Below are 23,432 nucleotides of genomic sequence, written 5' to 3'. Positions count from 1 at the left end.
TTTTCTAATTTTTCAGAATTAACCCCCCCCCCCCCCCAACTACCCCAAAGAGAGCGGTTATGTCAATAACCCTGGTTATGTCAATCATGTATCTAGGACTCGTGTTTTTTCCAACAAATTTCATCCCGATCCCTCCACTCTAAGTGTTTTCCAAGTTTTAGGTTTCCCCCTCCCAACTCCCCGCCCCCGTCACCAGATCCGGTCGGGATTTAAAATAAGAGCTCTAAGACACGATATCCTTCTAATCATCAAATTTCATTTAGATCCGATCACCCGTTCGTAAGTTGAAAATACCTCATTTTTCTAATTTTTAAGAATTACTCCCCCACCCCCAACTACCCCAAAGAGAGCGAATCAGTTCCGATTATGTCAATCATGTATCTGGGACTTGCGCTTATTTTTCCCATCAAGTTTCATCCCGATCCCTCCACTCTAAGTGTTTTCCAAGATTTTAGGTTCCCCCCTCCAACTCCCCCCAATGTCATCAGATCCGGTCGGGACTTAAAATAAGAGCTCTGAGACACAATATCATTCCAAACATCAAATTTCATTAAGATCTAATCACCCGCTCATAAGTTAAAAATACTTCATTTTTTCTATTTTTGCGAATTAACCGGCCCCCCACTAACTACCCCTCAGATGGTCAAATCGGGAAAACGACTATTTCTAATTTAATCTGGTCCGGCCCCTGATACACTTGCCAAATTTCATCGTCCTAGCCTACCTGGAAGTGCCTAAAGTAGCAAAACCGGGACCGACAGACCGAGAGACAGACAGACCGACAGACAGACAGACCGACAGAATTGGCGATTGCTATATGTCACTTGGTTAATACCAAGTGCCATAAAAACTATATACTTAAATAAAATATAGATACAATTTATTTTGCAACCAAACCAAAGCTAATTGTGTGGTATAAAGAAGTTGCTGGATTAGTTTCTCGTGTCATGCTGGCATAATTCGCGATCAAAATTGTAAAATATTTCAAAGCATCTTAGTTTGTTTCACAAAAGAACCTAACTTCACATATTGAGTGTGTTCTGAATTATACACAAGTACCAGTCTTGTTTATGGCAAACGATTGGAAAACAAGTATGAAAACGAAAAAACAAAAAAAAAACAAAAAACAGGTAAATATGATTCATTAAATACTTGCTGCGTATTAACAAGTAAGAACTTAATCATTTCTAATCTAATGGTTTTTCTATATAGCCTAGGGCTATATGAGACATTTAGAGGAGTTTTGGGGATAACTTGTCAAATACAGGAACAAAACCAAAAAAGAAGCAAAAATTAGCATATCTATAAATGTCCCTCTTTTTGCTCTAGCATGTCTCCTATTAAAGAGCCACTATTCTTGGCTTTTCCCATATTACTTTTTCATATTTTAAGTTGTCAATTGGCTGTAAATAAGTCCTCAGCTCTGCTTTTAAGTAAACTAAAAAGTTACTCTGCGACAGCTACTTCTGATAGAATATGGTTACCTAAAACCTAATGACGGTGTATTGGATAGGGACGCGCACTATAATTCTAGGATCTGATGTTCGACCCCGCCTATCGTAAAGAATTTATTCTCTTACTAGCTTACTAGTACACGTTGTATACAGAAACAAATGCAGAAAAAAAGGCGTCGAAAAAATTGTCCGAGTTTTTGCCTCTACACCTGACGTAGGAGTGCGAATGAAGATGTATACTTTATACTTTAAAAATAAATTTGGGCTATATATTTGCATATTAGGGAGGTGGGGATTAAAGTATAGCGGGTCTGCATGCTTGATGAAAGTTATATATTTAAAATCAGCATTAAAATGCAATTTTTTGGATGTAACTATTGGTATCAAAATTCCATTTTTTAGAGTTTCAGTTACTATTGAGCCTGGTCGCTCCTTACTACAGTTCGTTACCACGAACTGTTTGATATATTTACGCTCCTATTAAGCTGCTTAATTAACAAAAAGATGATTTTTGTATACCTGGCTCCCTCTCCAGTTTGTAAGACCTAAAACCGCTATTGCCCCCTTATGTGCGAATATAGTAGATACACCAAATTATAAGTTTCCCATACAAAACGCAAGCTCTTTTCTTTCACTTTTTATGCCAATAACTCAACTCGACAAGAGTTGCCAGCGTAAAAAATTTAAAGTAAAAAATTTATTCTCAAGATTCCATCTTAAGAATTCAAATAGAATGGCGCCATGTTTATTCTTATTCCTTAATTCTGGTAGGCTTTTTTGTGGCAAACGGATTGAAAACATGAATGAAAACTGAAAAAAAAAACAACAACAGGGAAATACTACTACTACTAACTCACCGCAGCACCAAGCCGCCTGAGGCCAACACAGCTACGCAGGCTACTCCTCCAACCTAATTTATTCAAGGTCCTCCCTCTTTACACCCTCCTAGGAAGTTCCCATTTCCTTTAGATCTTTATTCATGACATCCTTCCACCCCAGACGAGGACGACCTAATTTCCGTGTAGCCCCAGACGATTGACCAAAAAGGACAATCTTCGGCAATCTGTCATCCTTCATCTGCAGAACGTGGCCTAGCCATCTCAACCTTTCTTTCATTATAGCCCTAGAAAGCAGGATTGAACCACCGCAGGAATGAAAACTGAAAAAAATAACAACAGGGAAATACTACTACCACTACTAACTCACTGCAGCACCAAGCCGCCTGAGGCCAACACAGCTACGCAGGCTACTCCTCCAACCTAATTTATTCAAGGCCTCCCTCTTTACACCCTCCCAGGAAGTTCCCATTTCCTTTAGATCTTTATTCATGACATCCTCCCACCCCAGACGAGGACGACTTGTTTTCCGTGTAGCCCCAGACGATTTGCCAAAAAGGACAATCTTCCTTCATCCGCAGAACGTGGCCTAGCCATATCAACCTTTCTTTCATTATAGCCAAAGAAAGCCGGATTGAACCACATTTTCGTACAACCTACTGTTTGAAATACGGTCAGTCAGCCAGGTAACCAGAACAATCCGTAGGCAATTTCTCTGGAAAACATCTAGTAAATTTCGTCCGCTTTTCGGAGCACCCCTGCTTCAGAGTCATATTTAGCTTTGAAATATGATTCATTAAATACATGCTGCATGTTAACAATTAGGAATTTAATCATTTCTAATCTTTAGGTTTTTCTATATAGCCAAGGGCTATATGAAACCATAGAGGGTTCTTGGTATGACTAGATTAAAACGCGACTAAACCAAAAAAGGCGCAAAAAATTGACAACCTAAAATTATCCCTCTTTTCACTCAAGCACGTCTCCTTCTGAAGAGCCACTATTCTTAATCTTTACTAAATTACTTTTTCGTATTTTGAAGTGTCAATTAGACGTAAATTTATCCTCGGATCTGCTTTAGGCTAGACTAAAAAGTGACTCTAGAAAAATCCTCTGGACGATTCAATCAGATGAAAATTTACCCTGGACAATTACTCTTAATACCTCCAAGCGGAAAATTGAGTCATTAAAGAGGAAGTGAGAAACATAAAAGAAGTTTCGTATAGAAATTCTGGCAAATTCCCTCAGTATACAATTTTCCCTGAGAAGCTCACCCCCTGGAAAATTCCCTCTCCATGGAAAATTCTCTCTGTAAAAAGTACCCCCAGTGAAACATTCGTCCTCCCGCAAAATGCAAGCATACTTCCCAAAATACTAATATTATAAATGACACAAAAGACACTTGTCAACAATAGATATTGCCTTTCGAGCACTTTTTCAATATCCCGAGAAATCGTTTTTGTATGTAACTTTTACTATTAAGATACATGTATATAACAGTTATATTCAAAAATTCTATTTAATTGACTTCTTTTACAATAGTTTTTTTTTTTGCTTCAAATGTGTCTTATTTTTCACATACTAATCAAGCGGGGAAGGAAAAGTATACTATATGGGCAATTGTGGACTTCCGGTTAACGCTTTTTGACAGTGAAGATTACAATAATACCCCTCTTATGCTTTCGATCCTCCCCACTCCAGGATTGGCACCTAGGAGTGCCATTTCCGGTACCATATAGAATTTACGAAATTTATAAGAGACACATAGATATAGGTAGTATCTTTTGAATGAACTATTAAACACCTTTCTCCAATTTTGCGATAGTCTGGTAGCCTGCCAAAGATACCGGAGCCAGATCATTTGATTTTCTTTATCTTTCAGGGTAGGGGGCCCAAAACATCTGGTTTATGGTTTTTCCGGTTTCCGGTTTCACGGTCCACCGGTATTTCGACCGACTGGTGCACCATTTTCGAGGAGTTTCAAGCTATTTCCGAAATTCTATATAGTTAGCTTTCGAAATAAAATTTTACCACTAAGATAAACCTATAAAATTGCTATCATTCCTGAATCACTTATACCGAAAATTTACCTTCGCTGAACAGTAACGTTCTGTTGCTACTGGCCGTGGTTCAATCCTTACAAGGTTGCAGCTACTACTGTTGGTTACTACTGGCCAAGATCCAGAGTATTTTTCACAGTTAAAATGTTTTGGAAGAATAAGAAGATAAGTCCCTAAACCAATATTAGACTATTAAAAGCTACCAGTGATGACAGGGGTAAGTATGGCTCTAAAGCGTTGCTGCTCTGTAAAACAGAGGAGGATTTGCTAGATGTTTTCTAGAGATACTGCATACGGATGTTTTGGGTACCCGACTGACAGACCGTATCTCAAAGAACAATTTGTACGACAAATGTTATTCAGTCCCACTTTTTAGGGCTATAGGAGAAAGGCTGAGGTGGCTAAAATACGTTTTACGGATGAAGGAAGACAGATTGTCAAAGATCATCCTCGTGGGCCAGCCATCTAGGCGAAAATTGGGTCGTTCCCAACTGGGCTGGGAGGAAGTCGTAAGGAAATATTTAAGGGAAATGGTAACCTCCTGGGAGGGTTAAAGAAGGAAGCTTTGAATAGATTGAGATGATGGATGAGCATATGTACCTGCTCTAAGTAAGTTCACCTCAGGCGGCTTGGTACTGCAGTGATTTATCAGTAGTATTAGCTAGTGCAGCAACCATGATAAGATTTCAATATTAATATATAAAAAACTACTAATTTATGTAATTTTCCAATAAACCATATACATAATGCCAATCTTAAAAGCCTGAAATAAAGCAAAGATATACCTGTTTGGCCTTGATTAGCAGCCTGTGCCTCTGCATCCGTAACGGCAATTCTAACACCAGATTGAGGTACAAAAGTTGGAACTTCAACAGAGTCGACTAAATTTTTGACCAAGTCAAGATCTCGATGGGGTTGAAGGCCATAAATAACCGCTTTCAAATTGGCAGCAGAAATAATGAAATCCAAATGTGTTTTGTTTGTTGAGTCAAAGTCAAGAGGATGAGGGCACCTGAAACAAAATTTTGGACAAGACTCGGACAATAACGAAGAATTGATGTCGGGAATTTAAACCTTCAGAATAAATTTTAATTATGATACAGTTTAATAAATACAGTCGAATAAGTAGAAAGATGCAAGCGAAAATGCGTAGTTTTCTGTTTTATTTTGAACAACTCTTAAAAATAAGATTCTATTACGTCGCAAAGTCCAGACCAGCAAACTATGTTAGGCTATATTTAGAAACAATCACTCAAGGGGCGGCTAGATTTTGGAACAACGTCATATCCCGAGCAGGGGTTACTGGGTTTGCCCCCCCCCCCAAATTTTTTCTGACAAGTGAAAGGTAGCAAAAATGCACATAAATAAGTTTTGACGCGTTTTGAGAAAAAAATCCCGGATACGCTCTTACTGACGACATAATCTGCTTTCCTTAACCCTAGTTCCCACTGCTGCGTCAATCCCGACACGAATTTTTTTTCTGGCGGAACAGACGTATGACAGAATCGGATAGAGGTTTACAAAGAAACGCAGACTTTTGCGTCACTGCAAATAACTCTAGAACAGCCAAACAGCCAAAATTAGCTTTTCAATCAGCTCCATGACTTAGGTTACTTTTTTTTTTATCAGAACAACACATGCGATTTGTCGTAAGTGTTGAAATTATTCAACGCATCCGACATTGCAGTAAAACGGATGGTTTTGCGTCGTTTATCGCACGATTTGTGTCATTTACCGCATGTCGCAGAATTTTGCGCGAAATCGCAGAAGTGGGAATCAGGGGTTACCCTTCCCTGCATTTTAAAGTACGTTAAAGACAAGTGTGGAGCAGTTTAGATTAAACATAGTCACCCTAAATAGATGACATTGGTGATTTTAATGTTCAATGCTAGCTAACAGGTTTTCCGTTCTGTTTAAGTAAATTAAATACTATAATTTCTGTATCGTTTAAATAATTGTAGCCCTTTGGTCCTAAACCGCGGTTTACAGCCTCTTCCGCACTTATATCTCCCTTGGCTTACTTGGCTCCTGCTACAGGGTGGGTGGCGTAGAATTTGTTGTAACTTTACTCCTCTTGGTGGACCGACCTGTTCCTATCTAGGGGATAGAGTTGAGAATGGCCCTAAACACAATCCAAGGTCAACACAAAGCAGAATCTGAACAGGAACTACCGGTGAAATCTGAAGATGGTGGTTGATTCATCTCAGGATTAGTACGGCAATTTGAGTCAAAAATAGGATTGAATAAGCATCAGCAAGGAGCTTTTGTTGTTGAAAAAATAGTCCAATCGAAGCTTCTCGATTCAAATCACATGGAGTGGTAGCTGTGGTTGCAGTGGTAGCTGCAACCTAGTAAAGGACGAGCCAAGACCCATAGTAATCAAAATTCACTAAAAAAAAATCTACACAAAAGTCTTAACTTCAAAACCTGTTTGCAGTCTCTGGTCGGTTATGACTCATTACATTGGTCACCAAACTTGCGAAGAATCGCACAAACAATTTGGATTCTTACCATGTAATATTATCCTTTCGACACATTGCTAACAGCTTAAACTGTGCTTCATCAATGATATGAACAAATAAAAATAATAAAGAATGTCGGTACGAAGGAGAATTGTGAAAATTCCACAGATGTTAGGTGAAACGAATTACAAAACTTGGATTTACACAACAAAAATTGTTGCTCAAGCAAAGTTTTTTTTAAATGACGTAATATAATATTTCCCACGCAGGATCGTTGGCTTGAAATATGTTTCAATGAATAACACTGACCAATCTAAGCAAATTCTTTTTGTTTCAATTAATTAAGACTCAGTTACAAATAGGAGACTGCAAAAATTTCAAGATGTTATGTGATATTTCTCGTATAATTTAAGACTTACAGTCTCAAATGAGTTTTATCAATTAGTCTGACCTGTTTTTCATCTTGTTTGGTTAAGTTACTGCAATCGAAATGCAAAATAAACTATTTTCTGCTTCATGTAATATTTGTCACATAGCACCTTTTGAGCTTCTACATTCAAAGAAGAAGCCTAGTGCTTTCGCACCCCAAATACCAAGATTTTTTAACTTGTCTCACAGTTGCCTTTAGAAACGTCACTATCCAAAATTTATTGGGGATGGGGGATTTCGACGACTCACTGGTCAATATCACTTTTGTATAATCGCGAGGACGTACTTGCAATTAATAGCAATTACATTAACGGCACCTAATGGCAATTATATTGGCATTACGAGCCAATATAAAAGGATACAAAAGCTTATTGTCATGACGTTATGTACCAACATAAGAATTCAGTCATGTCATATTAAAACTTAAAAGAATAATAAAACCATGCTGAATATCCCTTTGTTCTACCATGATTGCGTCATTTGCCAGGACATTATGGGCCAATATAAAAGGATGTCTACAGAGCTGTTCCCGGGGGGGGGGGGAGACAACTGGAGCAGTTGACCAGGGCACCGTGACTTGGGGGTACTGTGGCTCGGGAATTGCCCAGTATGGTATTCCCTTTCATACAGATTTTTCTTTCTTATAATTGAGCCAGGAGAGGGGGGGGGGGGGTGGTGGTGATGATCAATTTTTGACACCTCAGTACTGAAAGTCGAAAACTAGTGAACAAATAGGTTTATTTAGTGCAATATTGTTAGCTGTATTATCATCCATCAGCAGATTTGACTAAAGATTCTCACACAAGTAATACATTGTATTCAGAATGTTGGCTGATCGCAATTCGAAGGGCTGCTCGTAGGGTCATTGATGTCGGAAGTGAATTGAGTAGTTTTAGCAATGAAAACAGCGTTACAGATCCATCTCTTTTTGGAGGTTCGAAGAATCCTCTTTTCAGAGGTGGTGATCTGTCCGCAATGACTGGACCTGCTGATTCCAGATCGTTTGATGGATCTGATTTTGTAAGATATAACATCAGGCGATAAATGAGCAGTTTCCATTAAATGAGGAAGCCCCTAAAAGCTAAGCAACAGGAACAAATTTAGGTTTCAAATAATGTTTTATATTCAGATTTGTCCTGGTTTTAGAGTTCCTTATAACACAGTATTTTCAAATACTGTATTATCTATAAAATGTAAAAAATGGTTGGCTTGATCCCTTCTTTTTCACGAATTAAAATATATTCTATCGTTCCTGAATGAAGAGCAGACTTCTATTTAAATGAAATATCTGCCTAGATTTGTTATTTACTTAAAGATATTTAACATTTCCATGTTCAACATCAATATATTATTTTATCAAAACAGTAATGGATTCTATTAGATTAACGGTATAACGGCGGTTACAATAATAAACATAATAGTTAAATAACAGTAATTTATTTTATTACTGTTATTGCTTCAAAAACGGTAAGCGGCAATAAATACACAGAATAAACAACGATAAAATAGATAAAAATTAATGATAAAAAACAGAAAAACAAAATACCGTTTAGGTGGAGCCCAAAAAGGAGCCCCTTCTTTTGTCAGTTGATCTTTAGGGAAATTATACAGCAGTTGAGCAATTTGATTGTGGTATAGTTCTCCAAACAGATGACGGGCCCACTTGACACAGTCCTTGTAATCTTCTGGCCTCTCCTCGACTAAAGCCTTCACAACCGATTGCAGTGCTTCCACCTTGAGGATAAAATAACAAAATTGAAACTTTAGCTAAGGATTGTTAAATACTAGGGTTTAACAACAGGCTAAATTTGATTGGACAAACCAACTTGCCTCTCTCTGCTCCTAATTGGGTTGTAGATTAATTCTCGGGTTAAATTTGGGACACAAATTTTTTATAGTACCCATCCCATCGAAATAAGTAGATTTTTCTACACAAATTATTTTGTCTTATGGATTTTTAACTGAAATTTCTATTTTTTTTTCTTTTATTCTTAATTTTACACTGCGGAGAATTAAGCTGAGACCTGGAACAAAATACTTATATTTTATCCATTTGACGAAATCTTGAACAAAAAAATTCATCAAAAGCGAAAAAAGCGAGTCTAGTAAACAGACAAGTATGTCACTTTTTCTCCGAGGATCAAGGAGGAGGGGGAAATGAAAACACAAAATTTATTGGTAATTACAATTAGAAGTTCCCAGAAATTCTGATTTTTTTTTTTTTTTTTTTGTTATTTCAGGGGGTAAAGTGTGCCCATATGCCCTCCCTGCCTATATCAATGGCATTTTTTTATTTTTTGTTGCACTACGATTTACATTTTGTTTAAGACAAACCGTTTTCTAATTTCTTTCACTGAAGACTGATTCTTTTCTAAATATATATCAATTCCAGACGTTCAAAATAAGGAAATGAACACATAAACTGAAATTGACACATAAATTATAGTCCTTACCTTACAATTATAACCTTACTGCTGATCTAGATTTACAATCTATGTAAAATAATCCCACCAAAGGGCCGTTTTCACCATTTTGTTTCTCCAGGATACTGGGTAATGGCTATAGTGCATTTAGACGTTAAGTGACTGAACCAATGCAGCGGGTTTAGCCAATCAATACAACTTGAGATTTTCCACACGCATAAATCTTCGATTTCCAAAGAATGCCAAACAACATCCTGTGAATCGCCCCAATCAAGTTTCTAGCCTACCCGAAGTAAAATTCCTTCAAAGGCACAAGTTTACTTCCGAGAAATGAAAATCTAGACTTCTTTGAAGACAAGACAAGAATGTTAGTTCGGAAATGATCTCCGCTGTTTCGGATACTATGTATTAATTTACTTATTGTTTAATCAATAAGCGACAGACATACTTGTAAGCAAGGGCGATCCATGATTGTTGTTTGCAGGGGGTAAATAAGTGTTTTTTACACACAACATAGCTTCAAAATTGCACAAGAAATTTATTCATATCTATTTTTGTTACGTTTTTACGAGTCGGACAAAATTTTGGAGTAGGAGATTTCAAACTCGGTACCCCCTCCCCCGATGGATATATTTTCTCGGAAATTAGGACACTAATATTATCTGGCTTGAAAAAAAAACATTTTAAGTAGGTCACGACTTTAATAAAATTCGTCTTCCTCACTCCAACACCATTAAACTATTTTTCTTAGATCTTTTAGCAGCACCAGAAAAAAATGTTGAAATCTATCATAAGAGGGCAAATAACAGTGAAGCAATAGGAGGAACAAAATCTTGATCAAGTAAATAGACTGGACATCAGAGTTCCAATTTGTGATTGTTTTTGTATAATTTTGAAATTACTTAATTGATTAGCCGCTCTGAAAGTCGATTGAACCGTGCATTTGGACAGAGCTGAATTGATCTTTTTAAGATATTCATTTAAAAATAATTTCACTTTGGACTTAATTCAAAGTAAGTTTGCTTTTCCTTTGTATGGTCAAGGCCGAAATAAAGTCCTATGATAAAACAAACTTAAAACGGGGGCTGATTGAAAATCAGACTCTTGACCTTCTTTATGGACAAACTAGACATAAAAGTCGCTTGTAAACCTTTCTCAGTCTCCATCCAAACAACCTTTTTCAAATATCAACGAATCAATTAACATTTTTCTCAGTCAATGTTCTAAAAGCATGAAATTAAATATGTATTCCAACAGATGAAAAAAATGTCTTTCTTTTATCTTAGCACAGCAAGGTCCCTTGCTACCGTGAATTTTTTATCAAAGTAAATTTGATTCCCATAAGGGATTTTATCAAACCTAAGTTAAGACGAGCAGAAAACAAGTGGTATAATGATCCAAACTTAAAACAGTTCCTAATTCACTATCAATAAGTCAATATTCATTTTTATGCGTTTCCATGGAGGGGGGGGGCGTGCTAGGGACCCTTTTTATTTCCAAAATACACTTTAATGAGTGAAGCTTACTTCCCTGGAACTAAATTATTAATTGAACAAAAATATTCCAAGTTTAGTATAGGTATTTGTTGCACAATTAAAATAAGATAGAAATTTACATTAAAACATAAAATATTTTATAAAAAATATAAATCAAAATATTCCTGGCAGAATACATATTGAAAATTAAATTATAATATGAGAAATAACAGTAAACTGGCAAATTAATGATTCATTTAATTAAAAGCTTGCCAGTGTGGCAGCTAATGGCAACTATATATGACAAAAGTACTTGCCAGTCTAGATTACTATTTGACCATTAAGAAATGAAACAAAAAAAAGGTAAATCGAAGTTATTGATCACTACACGTAAGCTTAATCAGTAATTAGTGGGGAGAACTGGTAATTAATTGAAATAATTGGTAGGCTAAATTTATTAGTTTTTTTTCCTGAATTTTATCCAATAACAAAATGATCACTAAATGAAAAATAAAAAATTATCATGCCATAAATAATGCTTAATCTGTTTTAGTTAACCATTTATTTAATGAAATTCAAAGCTTTCCATGGTGATCTAACAAAATTTACTTACGGCAATATACAGGGCAAATTATACTTGCTAGTAAATATTACTGTTTGTAATGAAAGAAATAGTAAATAGAGCTTACTGATCATTGCATATAGCTTCAATCAATAATCAGAGGAATGAATAGGTAATTAACTGCCCACAAATTATTAATATGCTCCGAATATTATTAAATAACCAAATAACCTTGAATTAGAAATATAAAATTATCATCAAATTGACTGTTAATTACTCCTTGAATCAAAAGACTGCCAGGATGGTAAAGCTACTGTCGCTGTGAAACCCAAAGGGCGTATTATGATATCTTTATTCTTCCCAAACAATAAAAAACACATGCTTACTAAACTGTTCTTCAAGGTCAGCAGGGCAATCAAACTTTGATCCATCTAATTTAGATTACCGGCACTTTTGAAAAAACTTCATCAAACTTATCTGGCCCATTATGTCGTAAGTGGGAAAATCTCAGTTACGACCTTTACGACTTACGACTTTACAGTTACGACTTACGACCTCAGTTAACAACAACGATTTACTCCTATAGTAATATACACGGAAAGGCGGTTTTAAGCAATTTGTCTTAAGTACGAAAATGTCATATACGACCTTTAGGAGTAAGAACAACGATTTACTTCTTTAGTAATATAACGTCAAACATTTTTGGTAACAATCACCTAAGCGTGAAAATGTCAAATATGACCTTTAGCCGTAACAGCGACGATATACTCCTATGGTAATAACAAGGTAAATTAATATTTGTGGTACAATTGCAACTTTAGAAAAAGAAAAAGAAAAGGGAAGGAAAACTTACCGGCTGCGATCCAGGGAGTTGACAAGTTCGATCTACAAAAGTGGGATCCATCAAATACAAGGCTGCATTCTCTGGAGCTTGTTTAAAAAGGCCAGCAAAGAGATCGCGAGCCCATTGCAAAGTGTGCTCAATAGCATTCGGAAAATTCTTCAGAGTACAAATTGGGATTTCCTTCTCTGGTGGGTCTTGGGATGCACCATAGGACTCAGTCAAATGAGGGATTACAACTTGAGTGTTCCCTTTCGTTCCTAGAGTCCCAGACTCTAGCAAAGGCTTCTCGTAGAAAACACAACGTCTGTCCATGTACAAACCTAAAAAAAAGCAAATATGTCAAAAGCAAATATAGATCTTAGATTTAGATTAGAACTAAGGGATGAAAAAATTGGATCAATTTTGGGTTGATGCGTGACAGACAATGTCCACTGGACTTGTATGCAAAATAAGAGACTGAATTCACTTGGAATCAAAGGCGAACAAGTGAACTCGAAGCCTAATAGGCTTGGCCGCTTGTAGTCTATAGGTGGAATACCGCGTCGTAGGATTGACACATGTTGGTACCCTCCAACCACTACTTTCCAGGTCCCTATCCAAAGGTTTCGCATTCTAATAGCATTGGTTTGGTTCAAGCCGTCTGAATGATCCCAGTTTTGGGGGCTAAATTTCAGAGGAAGGATGGGACAGTTAAAAGCAAACATTGGTCACCGAAGGTCACTTAACACAAAAAAAGTTAGGACAAAATTAGAGCCCAAACCGACAAAGAGCTGAGCTTGGTCCGTCAGGTTAATACATAAATAAATATAAGGCAATATCAAGTACGAAGAGGGAAAAGGAAGAAAGGAAAAGATCAGACGAGAAGATAAAAAATTAAAGGAAGTGAAAGGGGGCAGAGAATGCCTCAGTGTTACCATAATCCAGTCTAAAATTTAAGTTCTATGTATCTTTCAGAAGTCCTACCCAATTGTTCTTCTGTTTATTTCTATATATATTTATTTCTATGTGCTTAAAAGAAAATAAAGTTAATGTAAAGTGAGTATAACACATATATTAGCACCAAATGACAAATAATTTTCTTCTTCCTTAAATCATTGTAAACTTTACTTCTATTCGATTTCTTTATAAGGAATTTTATTTTACAAATCTATATATAGTATAAGAGATAAGATATTCGGATAAGTCGTATTCGTTCACTTCGTTACATACATAGATTTATAAAGAAATGGTAAACTGCAAATTATCAGTGCTTTTGCAAGCAAAACTTAAAAACAAAGCAAGGTGTTACAACTGGGTCATGCTTATTGACGTTAGCAAACCTTCAATAAAAAAGTCTCAAAAGTGCATTTTAGGCTATATTTTATATTTTTTTTAAATTCATAATTCAATCATTTTATTTATTATTAAAGTTGAGTTTGCTCTATTGCTCATCAATAGTCTTCATATAGGAAATCCTACTATAGCTGTTGCCAAACTTATAGAAAAACACAATTGAAATATTTCAAAGTATGCAAGGAGCCAATACCTACACTTTTTTCGACGTAACACCTTAAATTAGATATCACTTTCTCATATCACACTACTGTTCTTTGACGAACACATAAACGTTCGAATAGGGATAAATTTAGACATTTAGACAGTGAAAACAGGTACAAAAGTCTAAATATTTCGATCACGTATACAGCGACCGTCATCAGTAGAAATACTAAAGTATTAAAATCGAAACTAACATATTTATTGAAAACAAAATAAATAGCTTTCGGGTCATTCAGAAAATAATTAACTTTTTTGGCTTCGTATAAAATTTTAATACTTTAGTATTTCTATTGACGACGGTCGCTATATATGTGATCGAAATATTTAGATTTTTGTACCTGCTTTCAGTGTCTATATAAATGGGTTTATCCCTATTTGAACGTTTATGTTTTCCTTATACACTAGTTATACTGCCATAGTTGAGTGGCCTTTTCTTTTTTGGTGCTTCTTCATTTAAGGAAGAAGCTTCTTCTTCCATTACTGGTTTCTCATTAGTAAGTAATTCTTAATTGACCAATTAAAAGTCTCATTAGCCTGAGAATTCTTGCCCATTGGTTGTATTACCATCATCATGCTCATTGCTCCTCTTCTCCCGTTTGGATTTCAACAAGTCCCATTAGCTTGAGAAGTCATGCTCGTTGGTTGTATCGCCATCATCATGCCCATTGCTCCACTTCTCCCTTTTGGATTTCAACAAGTCCCATTAGCCTGAGAATTCTTGTTCGTTGGTTGTATCGCCATCATCATGCTCATTGCTCCTCTTCTTCCTTTTGGATTTCAACAAGTCCCATTAGCTTGAGAATTCTTGTCCATTTGTCCAGCAATGAGCATCATCATGCTCATTGCTCCTCTTCTCCCTTTTGGATTTCAATAAGTCCCATTAGCCTGAGAATTCTTGCTCGTTGGTTGTATCGCCATCATCATGCTCATTGCTCCTCTTCTCCCTTTTGGATTTCAATAAGTCCCATTAGCTTGAGAATTCTTGTCCATTTGTCCAGCAATGAGCATCATCATACTCATTGCTCCTCTTCTCCCTTTTGGATTTCAACAAGTCCCATTAGCTTGAGAATTCTTGTCCATTTGTCCAGCAATGAGCATCATCATGCTCATTGCTCCTCTTCTCCCTTTTGGATTTCAACAAGTCCCATTAGCCTGAGAATTCTTGCTCGTTGGTTGTATCGCCATCATCATGCTCATTGCTCCTCTTCTCCCTTTTGGATTTCAATAAGTCCCATTAGCCTGAGAATTCTTGCTCGTTGGTTGTATCGCCATCATCATGCTCATTGCTCCTCTTCTCCCTTTTGGATTTCAACAAGTCCCATTAGCTTGAGAATTCTTGTCCATTTGTCCAGCAATGAGCATCATCATGCTCATTGCTCCTCTTCTCCCTTTTGGATTTCAACAAGTCCCATTAGCTTGAGAATTCTTGTCCATTTGTCCAGCGATGAGCATCATCATGCTCATTGCTCCTCTTCTCCCTTTTGGATTTCAACAAGTCCCATTAGCCTGAGAATTCTTGCTCGTTGGTTGTATCGCCATCATCATGCTCATTGCTCCTCTTCTCCCTTTTGGATTTCAACAAGTCCCATTAGCTTGAGAATTCTTGTCCATTTGTCCAGCAATGAGCATCATCATGCTCATTGCTCCTCTTCTCCCTTTTGGATTTCAACAAGTCCCATTAGCCTGAGAATTCTTGTCCATTTGTCCAGCAATGAGCATCATTATGCTCATTGCTCCTGTTCTCCCTTTTGGATTTCAGTGGTTGAACATAGATAGTATTCACTTTCAGAAGTACGAAGAAAAGTTTTCAATAGTACTTCAGGTTGCACTACTATGAGAATTACCTTTAAAGGTATCAAAGAAACTTGTTTCAATACAATTTGCAGTTCGTCTTCTGAGAACGGTTTTGCCGAAACTGAGTTACAAACACTATGTTGTGTTAAAAAAAAACTCTTTCGAATGGTGTAACTGACATTGCTGTAAAACGTCACTGCGTTCTAGATACAGCCGATTCTGAGATACAAATGTGAAAGTTTTCAAATTCGAGTATCTCGCAATTTTGGAGGAACAGATTCGGAAACGCTATCTTGCGCGAAAAAAAAAATCTCTTTCGAATGGTTTTATTGACATTGCTGTATGACGTCAGCGTTCTAGATACAGCCGATTCTGAAATACAAATGTAAACTTCGACAACCGTGTGTATCTTCAAGGATTAAAAAAGATTAGTTTTTAATAAGGAGATCTCATGTTTGGTTTGGATACCGCATTGTATACAGTTTTTGACGGTAGCGGACACCAAATTAGAAAAAGAAAAGAAGCGCGGGTCAAAATCCAGCAAGAAAAAGCTTTCTTCTGAAAGCTTCATTAGAAGCAAAAAAATCGATTTTTTTCCCACGATATTCTTCATGTTACAATAGGACACCTTAGGAGTATACTACACCTTGTAGTAAAAGTCATCTTGATGAGACCGCTAAAAAGAAAAGCTCAAACAGTATAATTAAAAGATCCGTAACTCGTAGGAAGAGGTTGCAGGATTTATTTTTCAGGATTAAAATATTAATCACTAAAAAAATGCATTATAAGGCTATATATATATATATATATATATATATATATATATATATATATATATATATACATATATAGCCTTATATATATATACTTATATATATATATATATATATATATATATATATATATATATATATATAGCCTTATATATATATACTTATATATATATATATATATATATATATATATATATATATATATATATATGTATATATATATATATATATATATATATATATATATACATATATATATATATATATATATATATATATATATATATATATATATATATATATATATATATATATATATATGTGTATATATATATATATATATATATGTGTATATATATATATAGCCTTATCTATATATTTATATATATATAGCCTTATATATATATATACTTATATATATATATATATATATATATATATATATATATAAAAGAAAAACTTACGAGCATCTATGTTATCTAGCGCGTTAGCCACACCATTGAGTTGGCTGAAAAAGTCATCGTCATAAATACCCTCCGTTTCTAGTCCAACCTTATTTTCTTGAGGAACAATATTGATGGCAGGATTCATTACTTTGACCTGTAATTGAAATGATATTCTATTTTATAATACAAACATCTAATTCTTAATTTAATAGCCAACTTCTTAAGTCTTACCTTCTTTTTTTTCTGCCCAATAGGGCGTTGAGCAGATGAATTAGACCATTGACCAGACAAAATGAACCTTGATTTTCTTTAATTTATAAATAATCTTTTATTTTTGCAATTATTATAATTTAACAACAGCATAAGATACTTTCCACAATCAGAGTTATAATATGCGTAATTTTATAGTTATACAGATGATTGAACAACACAATGCTGAACAAAGATTTTGTTGCCACAGTCCTCTTCCCTCTGAAAATGGAACTTTCGCGCATCTCTTTAGATTTATCGCTTTTTTCTCGGACATGTTTCATTTTTTGTTCAATCTTTGAAACGTAAGTTTCGAATTCTGGGATTGAAAATAAATACCTTCATACATACTTGCAATTTCAAGGTCTTTTTAAATAATGGTCTGCTCCTGCAACTTTATTCTGAAGATAACAGGGAAACGATAAAAGAAGACACGGTTTAAGAAAGCACTTCACGATTGTCTTAAAGGGTATTAAGGCCTACCAGCACCACTGGCAACGCTGCGTTACCTAGCCATAATGGAAAAATTCGAAATAAGCCTGGCTTTACTTTATATCAGTTTGGATTTCTATTAAATGGCAAAGTTCAATTTTGGAGAGCATACTGACTTTTTGCTTCTAAACTATTATTTTATTGATCATTAACCATTCTGAACTAAGTTAGCATCCAGAACTTGATTTATTTATTTATTTTCTTTATTTCCCTCAAAAAATGAGGAGTGCGCTATAATATAATATAAAGAAAAAACAAATGAAAACCTATCAAATATTGATCCAACACTAAAAAAAAACACTTGCTAAATAGATTAGCCTATAAATCATGAAGAGCCAGAACTGTTACTAAAACACGGAAATAAATTGTGGCCTATAAGGTTAATTTTCGCCTTATCTTCAAATGTTTTACATTTTTTCTTTATACAGACTACAGGATCCTTCACATTAAGCTTTAAAATAATCTCAGTGTTACTAAAAGAAAGGGGGAAACCAAGTAAAAATTTACAAAATTTAAAATAAGAAACTTTAATGGGCGAAAGATCAGAAGGTCTGAAATTTCGGAAGAGGAGGGACGGGAACAATACGTGAGGCAGAGCAACAGCGCTATACATACGACCAAGGACGTCTATTAACAAAAAAAAAGAAACAAAAAAATAAGAAGAAGTACACCATACTTACCCTACAATACCCTTTTAATAAAGGTGATTCGTTTCGATCCAAATAAATTAGAAAATATATAGAAAAAAAACTATAAGAATGGTTTTTTTATTAAGAAATATTTCATTAAGAAAAAAGTAAGAGTAAAATTTTAAATTAAACAACTGTAATTAATATTTTTATTTAGGCACTAGCTGAAGAGCCGATCGAAGGACAAACAAGATAAACCACAGTGTATAAAAATCAGTGAGAATCAAAATCCTTCTCCCAAAACAAATTTCGAACTTCAACTACTTACCTACGAAGAGAAAAGACTTGGTCCTTCTTTAATCCAAGTATTGTACCATCCACACACGAATAATTGTCTAATATCTAACTGCAACTTTTACCCAAAAAGGAATATATTCAAACAAGAGCTAAGAGCTCACACGGCCCTTGTGACGAGGTCAAAAGAGCCAAGAGCCAAGAGCTCATATGATATGCGCTCTAGCAAAATCCTAGGAATCAATGGATTGATTTAAAAGGAAAATCAGAAGCTTAATACCGGTCGGGATTTAAAATAAGAGCTCTAAGACACCAGGTCCTTCTAAATAACAAAATTCATTAAGATCCGATCACCCAATTGTAAGTCGAAAATTTTCTAGTTTTTCCTCTCCCTTCAGCCCCCTCCCCCCAGATGGTCGAATCGGGAAAAACGACTTTATCAAGTCAATTTGTGCAGGTCCCTGACACACCTACCAATTTTCATCGTCCTTGCACGTCAAGAAGCACCGAACTCGCCAAAGCACTGCCCCCCTCCCGCCCTAACTCCAACAAAGAGAGCAGATCCAGTCCGGTTACGTCAATCACGTATCTACGACATTTGCTTATTCTACCCACCAAGTTTCATTCCGATTTCTCCACTATAATCATTTTCCAAGATTTCCGGTTTCCCCCTCCAACTTCCCCCAATGTCAACAGACCTGGTCGGGATTTAAAATAAGCTCTCTGAGACATGATTTCCTTCTAAATATCAAATTTCATTAAAATCCGGTCACCAGTTCCTCAGTTAAAATGTCTCAACTTTTCTAATTTTTCCGAATTAACCCCCCCCCCCCCAACTCCCCCAAAGAGTGCGGATTCAGTCCGGTTATGTCAATCACGTATCTAGGACTTGTGCTTATTCTTCCAACAAATTTCATCCCGATCTCTCCACTCTAAGCGTTCTCCAAGATTTCCCGTCTCCCTCTCTAACTCCCCCAATATCACCGGATACGGTCGGGATCTACAATAAGAGATCTGAGACAATAGTTCCTTCTAAATTTCAAATTTCGTTAAGATCCGATCACCCATTCGTAAGTTAAAAACCCCTCATTTTTTCATTTTTTCCTCTCCCTCCAGCCCCCCAGAGGGTCAGATCGGGGAAACGACTATTTTTCCCTGTCGAATCGGATTTGTGCTTTTTTTTTTTCCACCAAGTTTCATCCCGATCCCTCCAGTCTTAAGTATTTTCAAAGATTTTAGCTTTCCCCCTTCAACTCCCCCCAATGTCACTGGATCGGGCCGGGATTTAAAATAAGGGCTCTGAGCCACAAGGTCCTTCAAATATCAAAATTCATTAAGATGTGATCACCCACTCGTAAGTTAAAAACACCTATTTTCTTCTAATTTTTCTGAATTAACCGTCTCCCTACTCCCGCCCAGATCGTCGAATCGGGGAAACAACTATTTCTAATTTAAGTTGGTCTGGTCCCTGATACGCCTGCCAAATTTCATCGTCCTAGCTTATCTTGAAGTATCTAAACTAGCAAAACCGGGACAGACAGACAGACAGACCGATCGACCGACACAATATGTCACTTGGTATACACCAAGTTTCATAAAAAACTAACATAGGAATATATAGACCATGACCCCGAGATCGGGAGTTTTGTACAGTAGAATCTGAACTCATAGCACTTGAGTAAACGGATTTCCATATATGGATTTTCTCACCACTACTATCAATTATGCGTCAGTTAAATATTTTTAATTTACATATTTGCTACGTGAGACTACTTCGTGGTCGTTTTTTTTTATCAGAGACAGACGTGACATTCCTCTCTTATTTGTTTCCTTTCCTGTTTAATGTGTCCCATTTCAAAAATATATTCAATAGGACACATAAGTGCTTTTGACACGGACACATTCGTGATTTTTATTCGGAGGCTACAAAACTATCAGAACCACATAAGAAATTTGTAATATCCATTTTTTGGGAACTTTTATGAAATATCCCCTATCTAATATTCCTCTAATATGTTTTTCTGGTGATCAATCCGAATGAAATATACTTAAGTATGATAAAAATATAATACTATAGAAACAATTTGGGCTACCACATTTCCATATTAAGGGGGAGGGGGGAGTATAGCGGGTCTGCATGCCTAATGTGTTAGGCACAATTATTATGCATATTAAGTAGTAAGGATTGTTTTCTAACTTCACATTGTCCAAATACCTTACCTCCCCCCCCCCTAATGCGCGAATATAGAGCTTAAATTATATATTTTCCATTTATTCCGTCACTTCTTTGTGTCTTGTCTCACGCTAAGCTGAAAGAAACTAACAAAAAACCGGTTCTACAATGAATGAACCCACCGGATGAATGAACCTACAATAAAGACCCACCGGTTATAAATGAATGAACATCTTAAGCGGTGGGGATCATTTCATACGAGTATTCATTTTCGTTACGTTTTTAGCAGACGGACAAAAATTTCGAGGAGAGGGATCGAACCCTGTAATGCCCCACCCCGCTGGGTATGGTCTTGGCCTTTGCCAAAGTACCAAAATCAAAAAAAGAAAACTGATAGATCTTCAATTCCATATTGCCAATGTTATCAAAAAGGTATCTTCCTGAATAAAATAACTACTATGAGAAATGAACAAATTTAAAATTCGAACGTTCCGAGTTTCCCAAAAATGCCCCATTTCCCTGGTCTTATAAATTTTTTTTCTTTTTTTTAACTAATTTTTGGAGCTGATATTTGGCAACATCAAAGACATGCTCGAGTCGCAAAAACATTTGCAGGTAATTTCAAAAGAACATTCGACTACACTCCCTAGTTAGTTATTATACCAATTTAGTACTGAAGACAGACACTAAATACCAAGGTTACCATTGAGAGTTTAACTGGGAAAATAAAATGTAATTTATCAAAAATTCTCTGGTTTGAAAAAAAAACACGAGAAATTGAAAAAAAGATAACACATTTTTGTCGTACAATGAATGTTCGAATTATTGGCGAAAAAGACAACAGTTTGGCGACTGATCCGATATCATTGGCAATAAAGAACATAAACTTAAGACTGAAAAGATGCTAGAGTCGCTGCTCAGAATTTTACAATGCCCACTTATAAAAGCCCCTGGTTTGAAAATAAATCCCAAGACATTAAAAAACAACAACACATATTTCTAGCTTGATTTTTGAGGGTAATGTTTAACCTATATTCTTTTCTTAGCATTCCTTGCAGAGGACTAAAAACCGATATTTTGGGAAAGTTCAGAGGAGTGGTAGCCCAACCAGATACCAACTAATTTTTTTTTTATTTGGTTATAACAATTAATTAATAATTAATACGAATAACTAATAATATTTAAAATAATTACACCTTATTAATTTTTGCCTTATCTAAACTTTGTTTGGAAACTACTGTTTAATGGCAATACGCTTACTCAATTTGTAATAGGCCCTTTGGCAATAGCGCACATAGTGGTGGAACTGCTTTTTTCGTTTATAATGCGGATAATAAGCACTTTAAAACGAGGAAAGCATTTTAATTCTTTTTACTAACTATCCGAAATATCTTGACAAAACTAGAAAATATCGCAAACATTTCACATGAGGTCTCCGCTCAACCGGCCTCGGAATAGGAAGAAGAATTACAAAAAAAAAAACGAAAATATAGGAAGATAGACCTTTAACATAAAAATTAAATAAAAGATGTCCTTTGACAACCAACAATGAAAAGACAAATGAATGGAACACCTGACATTAAATGGCAGATTAAATTTTTAATTGGAAATTTATTTTGGACAAGGCTATTTTGAATGCTAATCTTTTTCCAAGATTGAAGTTATTAGAGATCTCATTAAGCTGCGGATTATGATGTTATGAAAATTGAAAAAAATATTGTTACTAAATAAGAATACAACAAAATGGAGCTGGGATTAGTTTTACAAGTATTTCTATTGACAGCAGCTTTTTTGTGGATGTACTTCTTGATTCCAACTCCCTCCCAGAAAACTTTCCTAAGAACTTTAAGGGGGTGATATTGGAGTCGCCATCAGTCAAAACTAAGTGCTCAATGTTGTCACAGAAGTGTCGGATCTAATCAATCAATCGGTGGCATCAGGCCACCGTTAAACAAGTGGCTATTTAAACATGTTAAACTGTTAACAAGTGAAACTAAGTTAAATATGTCAAGATAGTTAAACTATCTCGCCAAGTTGTTTGTGGGTCCTCCCAATACAGAAACAACCACCGGAACAGAGGATGCTTTCTCATATAGCCAGTGGGGTCTTAGAAATTATCTAAATCTCGTCAAAGTTTCTCACGCCAATGCTTAGATTAATACTATGGATATGTTCCAGAAATAAATCTTTTTAATAATCAACCATTGTTTTTTATTATCTTAAGCATAAAATGGCGTAAAGCACAAAATAAACTCCTGTAATCCATACTGTACTTACAATAATAATGAAAATTTTTCTATCGATAATATTTGAACATAAATAGCTGCAAATAGTTAATGATCCCGATAATTAATTATCGGGATTACCGATAATTAATCGTTCCACCAGAAATGTCCCAGCAATATTCTACAATAAACCCTAAATTTACAAGAATTTGTCTAGTCTTTTAAACAATGCCCGTAAACTCACATTTTTCCTTTTATTACTTTCAGTTTCAAAAT

General features: G+C 35.5%; 1 protein-coding gene across 3 annotated transcripts in view; it reads right to left on the bottom strand.

Moving 5' to 3' along the window:
- LOC136035486 (ubiquitin-like modifier-activating enzyme 1) overlaps positions 1-23,432 on the bottom strand; it is a 94,188-nt gene that overhangs the window by 27,360 nt on the left and 43,396 nt on the right. For all 3 annotated transcript variants that reach the window (XM_065717312.1, XM_065717313.1, XM_065717314.1), the window contains 4 exons: positions 17,113-17,248; positions 12,555-12,865; positions 8,788-8,975; positions 5,136-5,362 (listed from right to left, as the gene is read on the bottom strand). In XM_065717312.1, coding sequence (XP_065573384.1) covers positions 5,136-5,362; positions 8,788-8,975; positions 12,555-12,865; positions 17,113-17,248 — 862 coding nt within the window. The remainder of the gene's footprint in view (positions 1-5,135; positions 5,363-8,787; positions 8,976-12,554; positions 12,866-17,112; positions 17,249-23,432) is intronic.

Source organism: Artemia franciscana, chromosome 14, assembly GCF_032884065.1.
Source record: "Artemia franciscana chromosome 14, ASM3288406v1, whole genome shotgun sequence".
Lineage (NCBI taxonomy): Eukaryota > Metazoa > Arthropoda > Branchiopoda > Anostraca > Artemiidae > Artemia > Artemia franciscana.
Note: the sequence above shows the minus strand (reverse complement) of the source record. Positions and strands in the feature narration are given on the sequence as shown.